The sequence below is a fragment of the Terrapene carolina genome, unplaced genomic scaffold (genome assembly GCF_002925995.2).
Source record: "Terrapene carolina triunguis isolate 2854851 unplaced genomic scaffold, T_m_triunguis-2.0 Scaffold262, whole genome shotgun sequence".
NCBI lineage: Eukaryota > Metazoa > Chordata > Testudines > Emydidae > Terrapene > Terrapene triunguis.
Window position 1 is genome coordinate 6,434,385 of NW_020664613.1, and position 18,817 is coordinate 6,453,201.

General features: G+C 42.8%; 1 protein-coding gene across 3 annotated transcripts; it reads left to right on the forward strand.

The window, feature by feature from the left end:
* The first annotated feature begins 1,995 nt into the window (after positions 1-1,995).
* CENPF (centromere protein F) lies at positions 1,996-14,212 on the forward strand. 3 transcript variants are annotated; one of them, XR_003899896.1, is made up of 4 exons: positions 1,996-2,173; positions 10,313-10,428; positions 11,532-11,701; positions 13,927-14,212. XR_003899896.1 is itself a non-coding variant. In XM_029912845.1 (3 exons), exons 1-3 carry the CDS (start codon positions 2,037-2,039, stop codon positions 13,956-13,958), a joined length of 285 nt encoding a protein of 94 aa, XP_029768705.1. In that variant the 5' UTR covers positions 1,996-2,036; the 3' UTR covers positions 13,959-14,212. The 3 variants fall into 3 exon arrangements, 1 of the variants encoding a protein (XP_029768705.1); XR_003899897.1 differs by having other exon boundaries at positions 11,618-11,701; XM_029912845.1 differs by lacking the exon at positions 11,532-11,701.
* The last annotated feature ends 4,605 nt before the right edge of the window (positions 14,213-18,817 follow it).

An 18,817-nucleotide genomic window follows, 5' to 3' on the forward strand; every position in this document is an offset into this window, starting at 1 on the left:
GCGCTGTTCCACGTGGCGTGATAGTGATGTAAGCAGCAAATCAGGACTTAAATTGTTCCAGTGCCACTGTGCTGGGATATTTTTTAAGGTGGAGGTGCTGAGCTGTGCCCACTCTTGCCCTGTCTGCACCCCTTACTGCCCCAGGCTGGGGCCAGTGGGCCACAGCTGGGGGCGGCTGCAGAGCCCCGGGCTGACGGCTGGGACCCCAGCCTGGCAGCAGAGTCCCCCGGACCTGTGGCAGGGACCCGAACAGTGGGGCGCTGGTCTATGACGGGGGTTCCTAGGTGCTACGGTAATAGCAAACAGTCACTTATACAATGCGTCTAGAATGCTGTGCAAACGTTAATCTTATGAGGCACACTGGGGGGGAAGTAAAAATTAAAAATACCTTTATGGAAATTGTTTTGATAAATTGATTTTACAGGGTGCTTTGTAAAACAAATTATTTCTACAAATGGATATCTGAACACTCGTCACTTCATATAAAATATAATTTTTATAAACATACCAAAATTGTCATGCTGATAATTTCCACCCAGTTTCTCATATCTAGTATTTTGTGAACGATGAGCTCAACTTTTTTGTACCCAGCAAAAGACTCATTCAGAATTTACACCAACTTGTCTATATGAGTGTGGTGGTTTTAAAATACTGGAGTACGTTCTGTTGCAATGGCCTATTAAAATTGCTGCTTTTATTTTCATTGGTTCTTAGTCCAGAAGTGACCATCCATTCTTATCTTTTATACAACAAAAATCACAGAACCCCCTAGAAATAATTCCTAGTGCAGATCTTTTAGAGAAACATCCAATCTTGACTTGAAGATTTAAAAATATTATGTACAACTATAATCTCCCACTTATGCATCGTCAGCATAGTTTGAACCCCAAACATTCATCATTGTAGCACAGATTGCTATCGCTTGAGCTAAAAGGACTAACTCTTAGGTAAAGAACCTACAATTTAATCAGGGCTTTAGTCACAAAAAAGCCATAACACCTAGGTTTATAGCTGATCAGATTAATATCTGCATAACGTCATTGCTGCCATCAAATATTGCCATACCAGTAAAATGTAGACTACCTACTAGCAGTTTTTTGTTCTAATACTCACTCTGTGAGCAGTGATTGACACCTGTGTAAGGTAGTGAATGAAAATTACACTAGCCCACTATCCAGGCCTTGCTGTGTATTCAGTCTTAAACTGTCACTGGCCTCTTGCTCTGGTAGTGCTTTTTGGGGACCATTCTAAGTCCAGTATCTCAAACTGTCAGGGATAGGAGTGTATGCAGTATACCTTGCAAAGGCTGGGAATATCAAATATTTTTTCCAATGCTACATAACACAACACAGATCATGAGAGAGAGGATCTTGAACTTGCATTATTCTGATTACTATCTTGCATCCCTCCTTCAAATCAGACATGGCTGTTCCAGCTGCTATCTTGAGGAAACGCAACTTGAGCATTGATCTCTAACTCTAGTCATTCAGGAAATACTGGTTGCTAACATTGACCGATTTGAAGGGAGAGGAGCAAGATGATGATCTGAGTCATATGACTTTTAAGTTTAGCTCTTCTGATCATGTGCAAGGGCTGTAAGCACTTTACTGGTCTGGATAGGTGCTTTTTATAGCCAATAAACTCTTCCAAGAACAGGTGTGGGGCCACCGATTAGAGAAATTAGATGAATTGTGGTGAATATGTATTTTGGTTTTAAATGTTACACAGGGAAGCCGTCTTTTCAAAAATGTGATACGGACATTGGTAGAATAGCAAAATAGTTTTGTGTGTAACTGAAATTTTCAGTGCTGTTTGGCCTTTGAAATGTAGTGAATAAAAATATTCAAATACCACTTTTTTTTTATAAAGCAGAAATTTTCTTTTGTAAGTGCTCTCCACGCTTCACTCTGAATAAAGATGTTTATTCCCAGGCTTGATCAAAATCTATAAATAAGGTGGTTTTTTTTTTGATAATTGACCAATCAAATTAGGTTGAAAATGAAGGTGCAACGCTAAAAACAAAAAAACAGCGTTTGATGGAATTGTGTGATAATGAGAAAACAAAGCAGAAAATTTCACATGATCAAGTAAAAGAATCACAAGTTAATTATCAAGTGGGACAACTAACTTCAAGCAAGAAACAAGTTGAAAGACTAAAACAGGAACTTAAAAGGTGAGACCATACTGTTCTGCTTTAACTTAAGTGTGCCTGTTATCTCATTTAAATATTATTTTGCTTAGACATGTAAATGACTGTCAAATTACTGTCTTTGTCCACTTTCTTACTTTAATTTAACTGTACTCCATATTTAAATAGAAGTTTGAGTTTGTGGCCAAAATTTTCAAACCTGGGTGCCTAAAACAAAGTTCCTAAGTCCCATGTTTAGGCGTCTAAATAAAGTGGTTTGATTATCTGACGTAATGCACACCTGGAACTCCCACTAAGCCCAGTGGAATTCATAGGTACTCAGCACATTTGAATGTTTGGCCTTTCCTTTGTTGGGCAAAAAAGTTGTTTCAAACCTGTTAGCTTAACAGGATTGAAAAAAAATATATATATATACCTTTTGCCTCTCAAGATAAGGCCTTTTATGTAAGTGCCTAAATATGGACGCACTATGTATCCTCTGCATACCCCCCCCCCACTATGGCTGCGAACAGTCAGCCATTACTCCACATTCCCCACTTTGTCAGTCACCTGTAAGAAACACTCTGGTGCAGGTTTTTACATTCTCAACCCTCCCAAATTGAACTGCCACTCCATATTTCCATATTTCTTTTCCATTGACCCTCATAGACTTTAAGGTCAGAAGGGACCATTATGATCATCTAGTCTGACCTCCCGCATGATGCAGGCCACAAAAGCTGACCCACCCACGCCTGGAATAATTCTCTCCCTTGACTCAGCTGTTGAGGTCCCCAAATCGTGATTTAAAGACTTCAAGTCGCAGAGAATCCTCCAGCAAGCGACCCCTGCCCCATGCTGCGGAGGAAGGCGAAAAACCTCCAGGGCCTCTGCCAATCTACCCTGGAGGAAAATTCCTTCCCGACCCCAAATATGACGATCAGCTGAACCCCAAGCATGCGGGCAAGATTCTCCAGCCAGACCCTCCGGAAAAAATTCACCTAGTTTCTATCAGGAGCTGTACCCAAATCCAGATCTAGTGCCCACATTATGAAATCTTCCTCTCAAAAAGACAGACCAGTGTACTGAAAACTTCTTTAAAACAGGTTTTTTACTGCAAAGGTTCTAACTGCATCAATAGCAGCACGAGGCAGAATTGTTTGTAGCAAAGTCAATGAGGCAGAATTGACAACTGGCTTCATGACGTTGATATCCTAGGATTACAAGTACGTACAGAATCTATGTATACAAGTGGTGCTCTAATAGGACTTTAAGGCAGTCCATGTAGCTTGGCAAGGCACTATAACCCATGAATTGAAACGTATTGCACTCTAGGCTTAGAAATTCAAGACAACACGACCTACACTTCCTTTCAGTTGAGATAGCACTGCCATGTTACTGATCTGATGGCAGTATATACAGTGTGGAAAGTCATCCTGAATTGCAAGTGTATACATACCACTTGGATCAGATACACCTGGCACAAAGGTGAGACACGTTGAATTTTAAACATTTCAAGGAACAGTATGGTGAGACCAAGAAAGGAAGCAAGTAAACACATGTCAGTGGGCACGCCATCAGTTGATGTCTTGCAGTGCTTTGAGGTACAAACAGAGCAGCCTCTTAATTTTTACACACAAAGCTTTCTGGGCACAATTTCACAGAACTTTTTTTTCAGTGAGTAGTATGTAAGACTTGTCCAAACATTATGTTGAAGATACGCTTTGGCCAGCCCACCATGATATGGCACATCCCCATGCCACTTTGCCAGGACCTCTGAGGGGGATTATTGCAGAAAGCAGCATGGCTGAATACTTCCATGGGCAGACTAAGGCCTCTTAAACAGCTCTTTCTTTGCCATTTTGGGATCATCAAGGAGTATGACTTCCTGAAATAAGTGCAGTTGTCTTTATTAAATACTATCCTATTTCTATATCAGAATGACACCCACCACCGCCCGCCCCGAAGGCATTGGGATAAGAAACCCTGATCTACTCTCCATGTAAGGTCTAGCACTCATTATGCCTTAGTAATTTGGAGGCAATCCACATAGTTATGCTGTACAAGGTGGGAAAATCTGCGTAGTTGCAACAGTTATGGCATGGAAGGCTGCCTCCCTTCCTCTCCACCCAACAGATCTGTGTTTATCACTAACCTCAATAGTGGGACTCTCCTCAAGATTCTCCCTAACACCTGCACAGCTGTCTGGTCACTGTCAGAGCCAAGAGGAAGTGCACAGAGAAGGACATGCTCTGAGGTTATGCAGGTCTAAAAGTGAAATGCAAGGGCAATAAGGCAGTGGTGTGAACAGCTGCTGAAGGAGTAGAGGGAGGACAAAGATGGGGGGGGGGGAAATGCTGCTGACCCAGATGCTCAAATGAATTGTTGATCAGGGAGCATTAAGGATCTTGCTGCATTAGTTCACCCACTCCAAAGCATGGATAAATATGGGACGTTGGTAGGGATATAGACACCTCATCCCATTGTGTCAGTTATCTCTGTATTCTACTTCCATGGACAACACGTCAGAGAACGAAGAACTTTGATTACACATACAGTCATCTGTGATACACTGACATCTAGTCTGCATAGTGTACTTGTACCTAGTCAAGGTATATAGCTAGTAAAGTCATTTATAAGTTATCTTTTTGTATGTCTATCATGCCGTGGTGTTAAAGTACATACTTGAAAGTTGGTGTGACTGACTTTTTGGTATAGCAGTGCTAGAAAATAATACAACCAGAAAGGCTTCCATACTTCTAAAAAAAGTCAATGCATGTATATTACAGAAGTGCCTTTATTTAGTCTAGAAATACACCACCTGTACTATACTGATGGTCATAGAAACATTGTCAATCTTCCTTAAAAGTCATGTATATCACAAAAAACACACCAGTTCTATTAATAGTTTCATAGAAACAGGGTTAGGCTATTACCTACTGTCGAGGTAAGCTTTTAAAGCTTCCCTTACCTGAACTGCATTAGCAATGCAACTGTTAGCTAGCCTATTTTAGATCCAGCCCGTCCACCTCACTCATCCACCCTGGCAATAGGGTCTCTCAGAGAATGCTGCATGCTGTGCATTGCATAAGAACTGAGAATGTTTTACTTGTTGATAATGGAGCTTTAGCATAAGCCCCTCCACCTATCCTGTTGTCTTCCAACTGTGCCCACTTCACATTCCTTCTTCAGCTGCACAGGTGAGAGTCAAAATTTTCCTTGCTTTTGTCCAGCTTGCTAGTATATGGTTTCTTGAGCCAGAGAATTAAGGGTAGGCAGTTTCCATAAACTATGATTGGCACAGAAATGTCATTAATTCCAGTTCAATGGAGTGGGGAGTCTGCTTTCAATACGTCATAAAACACAATGTTTCTAAAACTGTGGGTGTCCTGAATTTCTCTGAACCAGCCAGGGTTTGTCAGTAACATTTCCCTTGTGATCTACCAAGGCCTGCATAAATTTTGAAGGTTTCTTTGTTTATATGCTTAGACGCTGGGCAGGGGGAGCACAGAATGGGGATATTCCCCACCTATAACTCCAGCACATTTAGGGAAACCCAGCTTATTGAATCCGTTTATTCTTTTTTTGCACAATTGCCTAGCCTAACTACCCTGTACAGCAGAGTATGCTTTATTGTCTTGCATACCTCAGTGATGAGTGTCCTTACCATTGATTTTTTTTTTTTTTGGTAATACCAAATTGATTACCCCACTAATTGATAGCAAACTGGTGTTGTAAGATTCCATAGGGCAATCACCACTTGTTTCCCTACTGTAAGGGCAGCTCTCGCCTTGCTATTTCTACACTGGGGGAGTGGGGTGAGCTGAGCATGCAACTCTAGGAATGAACTTCTGTGTCTAAAAGTTCTAGAACCACTGATTGTCCCACCACTCAATTGGCTCAAAACTCCCACTCCACCAAATGTGGTTGTTCCATGAATAGCTATAACAGACTAGCCTCTGCTTTTATTTTCCAGTTATCCTCAGTTGAGTCTTTGAATGCTGAGTCTTTGGAAATATAGCACTGGAATGCCTATCCAGAGTGCAGCGTGTTTTTGCCAATACAACTCAATGCTATGTAGACATCATGCCAGCAGAAATGGCAGAGTGTAAAATGCACTTTGCCAAAATAGTTTTGGTACTGTCACCATGACAACAGATTTTTTACCACTGCAACTTTCTAGTGCAACTTTTTTGAGACAGGCTTGAAAATGTTGACCTAACACTCTAACTTTATCACTCTCATTAATAGAATAAAGAGTTTTGAGGTTATATGACCCTTAGGGGGATTGTTGTACATACAGCAGTAGCTTCATAAAATGGACTCTTAATAAAACAATTTAATTATGAACATTTGGGGAATCTGCCTATGTACAGTTTACAAATTGTTTGATATTGGGGACCCTGTGTCAGACTGCAAACTCCATTTTGAATGGGGGTCTTTTAGCCTCTGTCTTTTTACCTCCATCTTGGACTAAAATTCCAAGTGGTGGGGGCATGGGGCTAACAATGACAGGCTGTTAAACTTTGATGATCATTTAAATGGAGCACCCTGGGACAAAGCAAGGGCTACCATCCAGGCCAAACTAGTTGTTCAAAATCTGAATTCTAGGAGTGATGGTAACAAAGCAACAGAACCTATGGTAAGGTACTTTAATTAGCTGATGAGGCCGATTGGGAGTTACCTGACAAAGGGTGGGGGAGGTAATAAAAGAGGGTCTCTAAACAACCCTGGGGAAGAGGGCAAGGAGAGACAAGACCACAGATACTCCATGATTCAGGGGAGAAACCATGTGCACGAGGGCAGAGAGAGAGGAAGAATCCTGGACTAGAGGACTCTGACCTCAGTCCAAAGAATGCTCTAAGAGTGGTGAGGAAATTGAGGTAGGGTATTGTGTATAGGGTTTTATATTTTTTTTGTCCAGATCTGTATACTTATTGTGCTTGCTAACAGAGAGTGGTTTTGGGGAACCTTTGTAAAGTCTGTGTTCAACTACCACAGAGGTTCTCAAACTATTGTACTGGTGCCCCCTTTCACATAGCAAGCCTCTGAGTGTGACCCCCCCCCAATATATTAAAAACACTTAATATATTTAACACCATTATAAATGCTGGAGGCAAAGTGGGGTTTGGGGTGGAGGCTCACAGCTCGAGACCCCCCCTGTAATAACCTCACGACCCCCTGAGGGGTCCCGACCCCGAGTTTGAGAACCCCTGAACTACCACATGTCACTGAAGAGGTGAACTGTGTACCCAGAGTGCCCACAATGTTGGAGCTCTGGGAATAGGGTGTGTTTAAGTCTGCAGGGTCAGTGCTGGCCTGAGTGCCTAAGACAGCTAGGTCATGTGGTCCCATTTCTGTCAAGTGGAACTGAGAGCCTGTGCCCTGGAAGTGTAACAGAGAAGCAAAGGGAAAAGGCAGTTGCTGCAGCCTATTGAGGCCAAGGGAAGTTTAAGAGCACAAATCAAGCATATTGGGACCTAAACACAGCAGTCTTGTAAATGTCCAGCAGAGGGAGCTTTATTACAACTGTGACCCATCTTAATATCATTAAAAAGAACAGGAATACTTGTGGCACCTTAGAGACTAACAAATTTATTTCAGCATAAGCTTTCGTGGGCTACAGCTCACTTCTTCAGATGCATAGAATGGAACACACAGACAGAAGATATTTATACATACAGAGAACATGAAAAGGTGGAAGTACCCATACCAACTGTAAGAGGCCAATCAATTGAGATGAGCTATCAGCAGCAGGAGAAAAAAAACCTTAGAAGTAGGCAGCTCTCTAACTCCACATTCTACAGGCCATTATCCTCTGATCCCACTGATGATTACCAAAAGAAACTACACCATCTGCTCAAGAAACTCCCTGAGAGAGCACAGGAACAGATCTGTACAGACGCATGCCTAGAACCCCGACCAGGTGTATTCTATTTGCTACCCAAGATCCATAAACCTGAAAATCCTGGATGCCCCATCATCTCAAGCATTGGCACCTTAACAGCAGGATTGTCTGGCTATGTGGACTCTCTCCTGAGGCCCTACGCTACCAGTACTCCCAGCTATCTTCGAGACACCACTGACTTACTGAGGAACCTACAATCCATCGGTGATCTTCCAGAAAACACCATCCTGGCCACTATGGATATAGAATCCCTCTACACCAACCTTCCAGACAAAGATGGACTACAAGCCATCAGGAATAGTATCCCCAATAATATCACGGCTAACCTGGTGGCTGAATTTTGTGACTTTGTCTTCACCCACAACTATTTCACATTTGGGGACAATATATACCTTCAAGTCAGCGGCACTGCTATGGGTACCCGCATGGCCCCACAGTATGCCAACATCTTTATGGCTGACTTAGAACAACGCTTCCTTAGCTCTCGTCCCCTAACGCCCCTACTCTACTTGCGCTACATTGATGACATCTTCATCATCTGGATCCATGGAAAAGGAGCCCTCGAGGAATTCCACCATGATTTTAACAATTTCCATCCCACCATCAACCTCAGCCTAGACCAATCCACACGAGTGGTCCATTTCCTAGACACTACTGTGCTAATAAGCGATGGTCACATAAACATCACCCTATACCGGAAACCTACTGACTGCTATACTTACCTACATGCCTCCAGCTTCCATCCAGGATACACCACACGATCCATTGTCTACAGCCAAGCTCTAAGATACAACCGCATTTGCTCCAATCCCTCAGACAGAGATAAAACACCTACAAGATCTCTTATCAAGCACTCTTAAAACTACAATACCCACCTGCTGAAGTGAAAAAACAGATTGACAGAGCCAGAAGAGTACCCAGAAGCCACCTACTACAGGACAGGCCCAACAAAGAAAATAACAGAACGCCACTAGCCATCACCTTTAGCCCCCAACTAAAACCTCTCCAGCGCATCATCAAAGATCTACAACCTATCCTGAAAGATGATCCCTCACTCTCACAGATCTTGGGAGACAGACCAGTCCTCGCTTACAGACAGCCTCCCAACCTGAAGCAAATACTCACCAGCAACTGCACACCATACAACATAAACACTAACCCAGGAACCTATCCTTGCAACAAAGCCCAGTGCCAGCTCTGTCCACATATCTATTCAAGTGACACCATCAGAGGACCTAACCACATCAGCCACGCCATCAGGGGCTCGTTCACCTGCACATCTACCAACGTGATATGCCATCGTGTGCCAGCAATGCCCCTCTGCCATGTACATTGGCCAAACCGGACAGTCTCTTCGCAAAAGAATAAATGGACACAAATCTGACATCAGGAATTGTAACATTCAAAAACCAGTGGGAGAACACTTCAACCTCTCTAACCACTCAGTGACAGACTTGAGGGTGACAATTTTGCAACCAAAAAACTTCAAAAACAGACTCCAAAGAGAGACTGCTGAACTCGAATTAATATGCAAATTAGATACAATTAACTTAGGTTTAAACAGAGACTGGGAATGGTTGGGTCATTACACTAATTGAATCTATTTCCCCATGTTAAGTTCTCCTCACATCTTCTATGGGTCATCTCGATTATCACTTCTAAGGTTTTTTTCTCCTGCTGCTGATAGCTCATCTCAATTGATTGGCCTCTTACAGTTGGTATGGGTACTTCCACCTTTTCATGTTCTCTGTATGTATAAATATCTTCTGTCTGTGTGTTCCATTCTATGCATCCGAAGAAGTGAGCTGTAGCCCACGAAAGCTTATGCTGAAATAAATTTGTTAGTCTCTAAGGTGCCACAAGCACTCCTGTTCTTTTTGCGGATACAGACTAACATGGCTGCTACTCTGAAATATAAAAATTTTAATTGCTTTTCATCCATGTGTCCTTTTTGTGTATAATTCTTTTAGTTTTGAGTCTTCTGAAATATTAAACCTTGAGTGTATATATAATATAAAACAATTCTTTCATATAAGAGAAAATTTAAACAATCACCAAATACCACTAGAAGTAAAGTACAGATTCCAATATTTATTTGAAGGTGTCGTATTGTCATCTAGAATCATATTTTTAGTGATATATCTTTATTATGCCTAATTTTATATTCCTTGAGCAACCAAAATTGCCATTCAATGTGCATTTGGGGCTCTTAAAAATGTATGATTGGGCCCTATTTGTTTCTGTAACTAATTCCTTGCACTTCTAATTCTTTTAAACAGGTACAAATCCGAACTTGAGAGAAGTCAGCAAACATTGATTACAGGAGACTTATCATTCAGTAGTACACCACAGAAGAATTTTACTGCTCCTTTATCACCAAATCTCAATCACAATGGTAATTTTTCCCCCCTTGTCTAATTGGCAATTGAATAAAATGTAAATTCCTTTGAAAGTACAGGTCATTCCAGAAGCATAAGAAAACAAAAGGTGAATGAAGAAAACAGCTGACCATGTGTTTGGCTTATAATTTGTTAATGTCTATAATTTTCCAATATTTGAAAATTAATTCTCATGAGTGAGTGTGTAAGAATTTAAGTGAGCATGCTTTGTGAGACCAAGAATATGCTTTGTCTTGCTTCAGGGAAGGATACAAATGCAGACACTAATATAGACATAATATATGTGCATCCTAACTAATTATGTTCTAAAATAAAATATTCAAGTGAGGTTTTCATTAAAAATAATTGAAAATCAGTTTTGCTGGCTGGTGAATCGGGGGCTTGAGGGATTTAGTAGTAAGTTCTCAGATTTCAAAATGCTTACCAGTGACAATGTACCATCACACAATTTGTTTGAGTTTAGGGTTGTGAAATTCAGAATCTACAATACAAAACAGAAAAATTTCATGGACACTAAAACAAGGTATTGCTAAAAACGTCAATTTGGCAACCTGCCTAACGAGTTGGAGATCAGTTCTTGTTCTCCTTTAAAAGCTGAGATTTCAGTTGCTTTCGGAAGATGCAAAGCATTCTGGCTATGGTGTTGCTTGAGAAAGTGGCTGCTACAGTTATGTAGGAATTAAAGTGGAGAGAAGCAAGATGTGACTTTAGGCTGAGATTTTCAAATGTGTGGTGATTCTCATTATCAAGAAGTTAGGTGTCCAACTCCCACTGATTTTTCTTTTTAAGCTTCTTTGAATATCTGAATCTCAATGCCTGATACTTTAGTCATGCTACAAATAAATGTTAATGCCAGGGGAACGATGGGAAAAAATTCTTCATTCAGGTGATATTACAATATACATTTGTACCCCTGGTATTGGTCCCTCAGTTTAGTGGTTGCATTTTCATTGTGGCACTGAGTTCCAGATCTCAGTTTTCAGTCCCTGAACTATTCAGTTTTATTGGTTTTAGAAGAACTCCCCTTGAGTTGTTGTTTTTTGTATATTACTAGAGATTAATGAGGGCTTTTGCTTTTATCACCCTTGTCTAATATTAGGCATAAGAAATGGAATAGGAAAGATATTATGTATGAAATGAGCCAGATTATTAGCAAATATTCATTGTCAATTTGAATATTCTAAGTTTGAAAAACTCCAAGAAAAATACAATAAAGAAGTTGAAGAAAGAAAAAGGCTGGAGGCAGAACTGAGAAATATCCAGGTTAAAGTAAGTATAAATTTGAAATGGGGTATATAGTATTTCAGCATTGTAATCTCATTTAATGTGTGAAATGGAGAAAGGTGCAGTTCTTCAAAATTAACCATATGATTTTTCAGGGAAACTGGTAAAATTAAATTTGTTCATGCCATTGAGATTAAAGATTAAAGAGTAAGCAGTGGGTATGGTTAATTTTCTGACAGCATTTTCCAAAAATTTAGTATTAATTAGAATACACAAAAAGGACTTTTTAAACATTGTTTTCATGTAAATAATCACACATGACTGAGAATTTCTCAATACCTACAGTTATAAAGAAGGATAGAATTTACGGGGAATGCATATGTTTTTGCATTTAAAGTCTGAAAATGACCTCTTATGTTTTCTGTTTTAAAAACAAAACAAACAAAAAACCTAACCTACTCAAGTTGGGCATAGTTCTGTTTTACCACCTTAAGAATATACTAGTTCAGCATGCTTAAATCCTTTTTTAGTAAACTTCTATAGAAAACCTACAAACAAAATCCCACTGAAGTCAGGGATTAAATTCTTGTTAACTTTCGGAGAGCAGTATTGGGGCACTTAGTGCTTTAGTCACAAACTCTATTCAAATGTTAGATATATTGGAAAACCAAGTTCAGTAAGTACCAATACCAGCTTCCTTGTATTTTTAGAACGTAAGAACGGCCATACTGGATCAGACCAATGATCCATCTAGCCCATTATCCTTCTGGATGGTGCCAGATGCTTCAGAGGGAATGAACAGAACAGGGCAATTTATTGAGTGACCCATCCCCTGTTATCTAGTCCCAGCTTCTGGCAGTCAGAGGTTTAGGGACACAGAGATTGTCTAGTGAAAGAAAAATATCTGATATTAGAACCAAAACATTTTTTTGAGTCCAGGTATTTTGTAAAAATAAGTGCAAATAAATGAATCTCTCTTGTGTGTTGAATGATTTACATGTAGAATTGTTGCTAATGGGATCACCACACATTTGGAGATGAATAGAGCCCTATAACGGGTCAAGACTCATCACTACAACACCTCCTGCTGTCATCCTGGGAATTGGCTCTTTCACAGCCTTGGCAAGCTCTCTGCAGGCCCCTGTCTCACCCAGACCCCGGTGCCCTTTTCCACTGGGGTTCTGCCCCTTGCAGTACCCCCACAGTCTTGGTGGATCTCCCTGCCCCAGGGAACCCCCACTTCCCTATCTCCACCTTGCCTCAGTCTTGGCTACTGCCAGTCCCCATCTAGCCCCCATTCACTGGGGCAGACTGCAGTATGATTGCCACTCATCACTGGCAAGGAGGGTTTGGGCCTGCTGCCTCTGCCTACCCATGGGCTGCCCTTTGCAACCCCAGTTCCTTTTGGCCTTGCACTAGGCCGGCAGCCTGGGGGGTTTCCAGGCCAGAGCACCCCAGCGCCTCTTGGTTTCCCCCAGTCCTGCTCCACCTTAGGTACCCAGGTACATGCCCAAGCAGCCAGGTCCTTCTCCCTCTAAGGGCAGAGAGAGAGAGTCTTAGAGCACCTGTCTCACAGCCCTTTTATAAGGGCCAGCTGTGTTCTGTTTGGGGCGTGGCCCCAGCTGAGGCTGCTTCCCCAATCACAGCTCCCCCCCCCCCCCCCCCCCCGCTGTTCTAAGCCCTTTAAGGCGGGAGCGGGGCAACCACCCCGCTATAAGCCCTTAGTCTAAAATGTAGCTATATTTGTCCACAGAACACAAATGAGGATCAGATCTAATTTACAGTAAGTCTAGAACTAAGTACATAAATGAATGTTGTGCATGTCAAGAGCTAGCTCTACAAAATTGATCTGATCATGAGGAATGTGGTGGGAAGGTACCTCAATGTTAATTGATACGATGCCTCTCTTAAAAAACAAAACAAAAAACTTCATATACTAAATCTAAGGAACCACAAGTCAAACTTCTTGTCATTGAGATGCTGGCCAGCTTAGATATATTTGAACTGAACCCTATTCAGCTGCCTGTGATGTTAATCGGCAAAGTATTCCGGTCAGTTGACTGTTGGGGGTGTAAAAGCAGAGTGGTGTGAATCGTATAGTCCTTTGCGCTGATGAATGATGTGTGTTGCTGATTCTGTTATCAAAAATTGTCACTGACAGCTTGACCTATTGCCCTACCTTATTTCCACCATACAGTAGTGAATGAATTCTCTTATAAATTGTCAGCTGTGTAAAGGTAGATATGCTTTCCCCCCCTCTTTTTAAATAGAAAATAAATCGTTCTCATCCTCAAAGTACTAAGAGTCACAGAGAGATTGCTCGGCATCAGGCTTCTTCATCAGTGTTCTCGTGGCAACAAGAAAAGACACCAAGCTGTCCTTCATCCAGCAGTCAAGAAACCCCTTTAAAGAGGGGTTTTACTTCATCCCATTTTCCATGGGAACAAGAAGCAACTCCTAGCCACCGTGGCTTAAGATCAAAGAAGACAGATTTCAGCAACAGTTTTTCTGACAATTGTGGTAATTCTTCTGTCATCGAGCAGTTAAAAACACAGAGCCAAGGTATCTTGCAAGTGTAGTTATGACTTTATATCTATTTTATAAATAAGAAGGTCTTTTTTTTTAAAGATAATTAAAACCTGTGTTTAAGGACTTCACTGAAGACTGTTTTATGTATAAAATCGGGGTAAAATACCTACTCAACTTGTAAGACTTTTTGAGATCTCTGGGTAAAACACACCATATACATGTTTATTAATTATTTTATTGATTTATAAAGTTTTTCCAGTATGAAAAAATTAACTGAGTTAAGAAATTGACTTGTTTTATTGTGTTCTTGAATGTAATTCAGGAAGATTTCTGTAGACCTCAGGAAGATTTCTGTAGAGTAATCTGTTCTATCAAGAAGTCATTTTTCATAGAGATCCTTGCCTGATTAAACTAAAACCATAGTAGAATGGAACTTCTTCAACTGACAAGTCTCCCCCCCCCCTTTCTTTCTCTCCAGCTCCGGCTCCATTAGAGAGTGTAGAGGAGCGGACTCACCCCTGCGGTGCCTCCTGCTGGTCATCCAGGGAATTAGCTCACCAGCCTCTGGAGCGCCCTCTGCAGGGTGGTGATCCGCCTTGTCCTCTGCACTGGCCCCGTGTCCCTCCCAGGACCCCGGTGCCCCTTGCTCTGGGTGCTGCCCCCTGGCAATACCCACACACGCTGGGTCTCCCCTCCCAGGGGAACCCCCACCCACTAATCCCACCTCACCTCAGGATAAGGCCACTGCCAGTCACCAACTAGCCCCCACTCTCTGGGGCAGACTGCAGTATCAGCCACTCATCACTGGCAAGGGGGGTTTGGACCTGCAGCCTTGGCCTAGCCCTGGGCTGCCCTCTGCATCCCCCAGTACCCCTTGGCCTAATACCAGGCCGCAGCCTGGGGCTATCCAGGCTGGAGCTCCCCAGCTCCTCAGCCTTTCCCCCGCCCTGCTCCACTACAGGTACCCTGTCTAGCTCCCTGCAGCCAGGGCCTTCTCTCTCTGAAGGCAGAGAGGGACTCTACTGAGCTCCTGGCTCCCAGCCTCTTTTATAGGCCTGCTGAGGCTGTTTGGGGCGTGGCCCCAGCTGCAGCCACTTCCCCCAATCAGCTCAGCCTTCACGCTGCCTGCTCCCCGGGCTATCTCAGGCCCTTCCAGGCAGGAGCAGGTGTCCACCCTGCTACAGAGAGCTTACAGCTGCATCAGTGCAGCTGTGCTGCTGTAAGCTCTGTAGTGTAGCCACTCTAAGCCGGTGGGATAGAGGTCTCCCGTTGGCTTAATTACTCCAGGTCCCGCAAGCGGCGGTAGCTATGTCGGCGGGAGAAGTGCTCCTGCTGACATAGTGCTGTCCACACTGGCGCTTAAGTCTGTGCAAGTTATGTTGCTCAGGTGGGTGGCTAATTCACACTGCTGAACAACATAACGTATGTCGACTTAAACTGTAGTGTAGCCATAGTCTCAGTGCAGCTGTGCAGGATATCCACTTGGAAGTCTTTGCAGACATTTAATAAACACTATAGGATGAACTTTATCTTCAGCAGATAAGGTGACAGGTGACTTAGGGTCATTTCATGTCTTGTGCTCTGTCATTCTATCTTTAGTCTTTAGATTTTCTGAAGTTTCAGAAGACTGAAGGGTTTTTTGGGAGGGTGGGGCATGGAGAAGGGTCAGTGACCAAAAAAAGGAAAATTCTCAACTGCTATTGCTTGCCATCTGTTTGTTTGCAGCTAGAGTGGAACAGGTCCTCATGAAAGAATGATGAGGTAATTTATTTCACATGCTAATAATCTGAAATTGCTGACTACTGTTCTTCATGTACAAAATTCCATTGAAGTGTATGGAAAAGATTCTGAGCCTCCCCAAACACACACACGTGTATCATGACAAAAGCAGTTTTTATTTGTAGATACGCAATATTTTAGTGATGTGAAAAAGACCATAGATTGTATTTACTAAAGGCCCCTTGCAAAAAGTGAGACATGTATTGAATAAGATAAATGAACACTATTTGGTTAAATTTGGCCCAAAAAATAGGTTTGTAATAGCTTTTCTTAAGAAGCAGCTTTTTCAAAACTTAAGACCAAATAGAAATGTTTCAATAACTTTTTAGAAAATTCCAGTGGAGGTAGTTCTTAAAAACAAAGAGCCTCTGCAAAATTGGTGGCCTAAACACTGCAACATTGTGCATAAGAATCAGAAAATGAAGCTAGTAAAAAACAAAGTGAAACTGATGTACAGTCACTATCCAAGCTCAAAAAATAAACATCAATTGTGCCAACTAGACTTTTAAAGGCCTTTCAATTTTCCTAATATGATAATAGATTTTAAATTTTTTTATATTGCTATAAATTTAACCTGATAAGCAGTTTTTAAATAGTTTTTATTTTTTATTTGCATTTGATAGGTGCCTGAAGTCTTATCAAGCGCACAGAATATGTCTAATTAGAATGTGTAGGCTGCTTTAAAGTACTAGTACAGTAAATACCTTTTTAAGTAGAAGGCATCATATTAATCCTTTTTCTTTTAAATTAAGAATTAAGCTCCAGAGTTCAAAAACTGGAGCATCAGCTACAAGATCAAGAAAAAGAAAAGAAATTCCATATGAACAAACTTCAAGAAATTCAACTCCAGATGGAGAAAACAAAACTGGAATTCACAGAAAAAGATTCTGTTTTGCACAAAATTAGAGATGAATTGAATAGAATGACAGCACAACGTGATCAAGCTACTGCCCAGGTACCATGTTGCATCAGGCCTTTTTTGTCTGCTTTTATAATTATTGTTAGCAGTAGTGTGTGTCAAACATTCAGTCATATTTACAAGATTCAAGATACTTGAATAATGTTTCTTAGAACATCCTGAGGATAATGAATTGAAAGTATGTATTATGTTGGACAGCCTAAAGTTCTTAATTAGCTTGTCATTTTCTGCAAGGTTCCAAGCACTTCTTAGCAGGTACTTAGCATCTTGCAGCCTCATGCCTTTGGGCATTATTCACTGTAGATCTGGAACATCTTCTCCAGTAAGTAGGGCCCTACCAAATTCACAGGCATGAAAAACGCATCACGGACTGTGAAATCTGGTCTTATTTGTACTTTTACCCTATTCTATACAGATTTCACTGGGGAGACCAGTGTTTCTCAAACTGGGGGTCCTTACTTCTGTGCTGCCTTCAGAGCTGGGCAGCCGGAGAGAAGTGCCTGTTGGTCAGGCACCCAGTTCTGAAGGCAGCGCCCTGCCTGCAGCAGCGCAAAAGTAAGGGTGGCAGTACCATACCATGCCATCCTTACTTCTGTGCTGCTGCTGATGGTAGCTCTGCCTTCAGAGCTGGGCTCCCGGCCAGCAGCTGCCACTCTCCGGCCACCCAGCTCTGATGGCAGTGCCGCCACCAGCAGCAGCGCAGTGGAAAGGGTAGCAGCACTGCAACCCGCCCCACAATAACCTTGCGACACCCCTTACTCTCCCCCCCCCCCCAACTCCTTTTTGGATCAGGACCCCTACAATTACAACACTGTGAAATTTCAGATTTAAATAGCTGAAATCATGTAATGTATGATTTTTAAAATCCTGTGACCGTGAAATTGAACAGAATGGACTGTGGGGCCCTACCAATAAGGTTGCATAGAGCAAGAATGACACCTGGTGGCCAATTATGACCTTAAAGGGACACTGTCTCTAGTTAGCCTTAGTAGTACAGTTCTTCCAATAGTTGAATAGTTTCTCCAGTTAGTCATCTGGACTCGGAGCATGCCCCATGCCCCAGATTTCAAGTCGTGTGACTCCTGTCGCAGTTCTATGCCAAGAAGCGACCTGCACATTCAGTGTCTCCGCTGCTTGGGCGAGACCCACGTAAGTGAACGCTGTAGGATCTGTAGATCATTCAAGCCATGGATTAAGAAGGAGAGGGACATTAGGCTTCGTGTCTCCTAATGGAATCAGCGCTGGCCCCGGCACTGGCATGCCGAACAGACTCGGTGCCCGGCACCACGTCTTCGGTACAGAGTGAAGTCCCCGGCACCACTCCCCCTCCAAGAAGCAGGGGAAGACTCAGCGACGCCGTGAGAAGGATAGGGATGAGGCCAGACCCGAGCTGGGCAGCCCGCGATTCCCCTGGGGACCCAGGCCTCCAACTCGCATTGAGCGGAGCAGCCCAGTCCCGTCTGCGCATGCCTCCCCTGCGGTGAGAATGCTGTCGACACCGGAGGCTGCACAGGCCACGCGTGACATCTTAGCCCTCCCGGTACCCAGGGCGCCGCCTGAGACAGGCCCCCAGTCTCAAGGGAAGCCGCCACTGGGAGCACAACAGCCCTCCCTGATGCGGCAGAGTCCCCGCTCCGAGGACCGCTCGACCCCTCGCTCGACACCTCGCTCAACGCAGTCTTCCCACAGCTCGCACCAGCCCTCTACTCCACTCAGGCTGACAGGCTCGCTGCCCGCGAGGGAGCCTCGGGCCTCCTCTGCGACCGGGGACACAGGCACCGGGATAAGCGGTGCCGACGCTCTTCCTCGCGTCGCAGCTACCGGAGCCGATCTAGACGCCACCGTCGTCAACACTCTGATTTGAGTTCCCACTCCACAAGATATCGCACTCGGAACTCCTCTTGAGATTCACCTGCACCGAAGCGTCGTAGCTC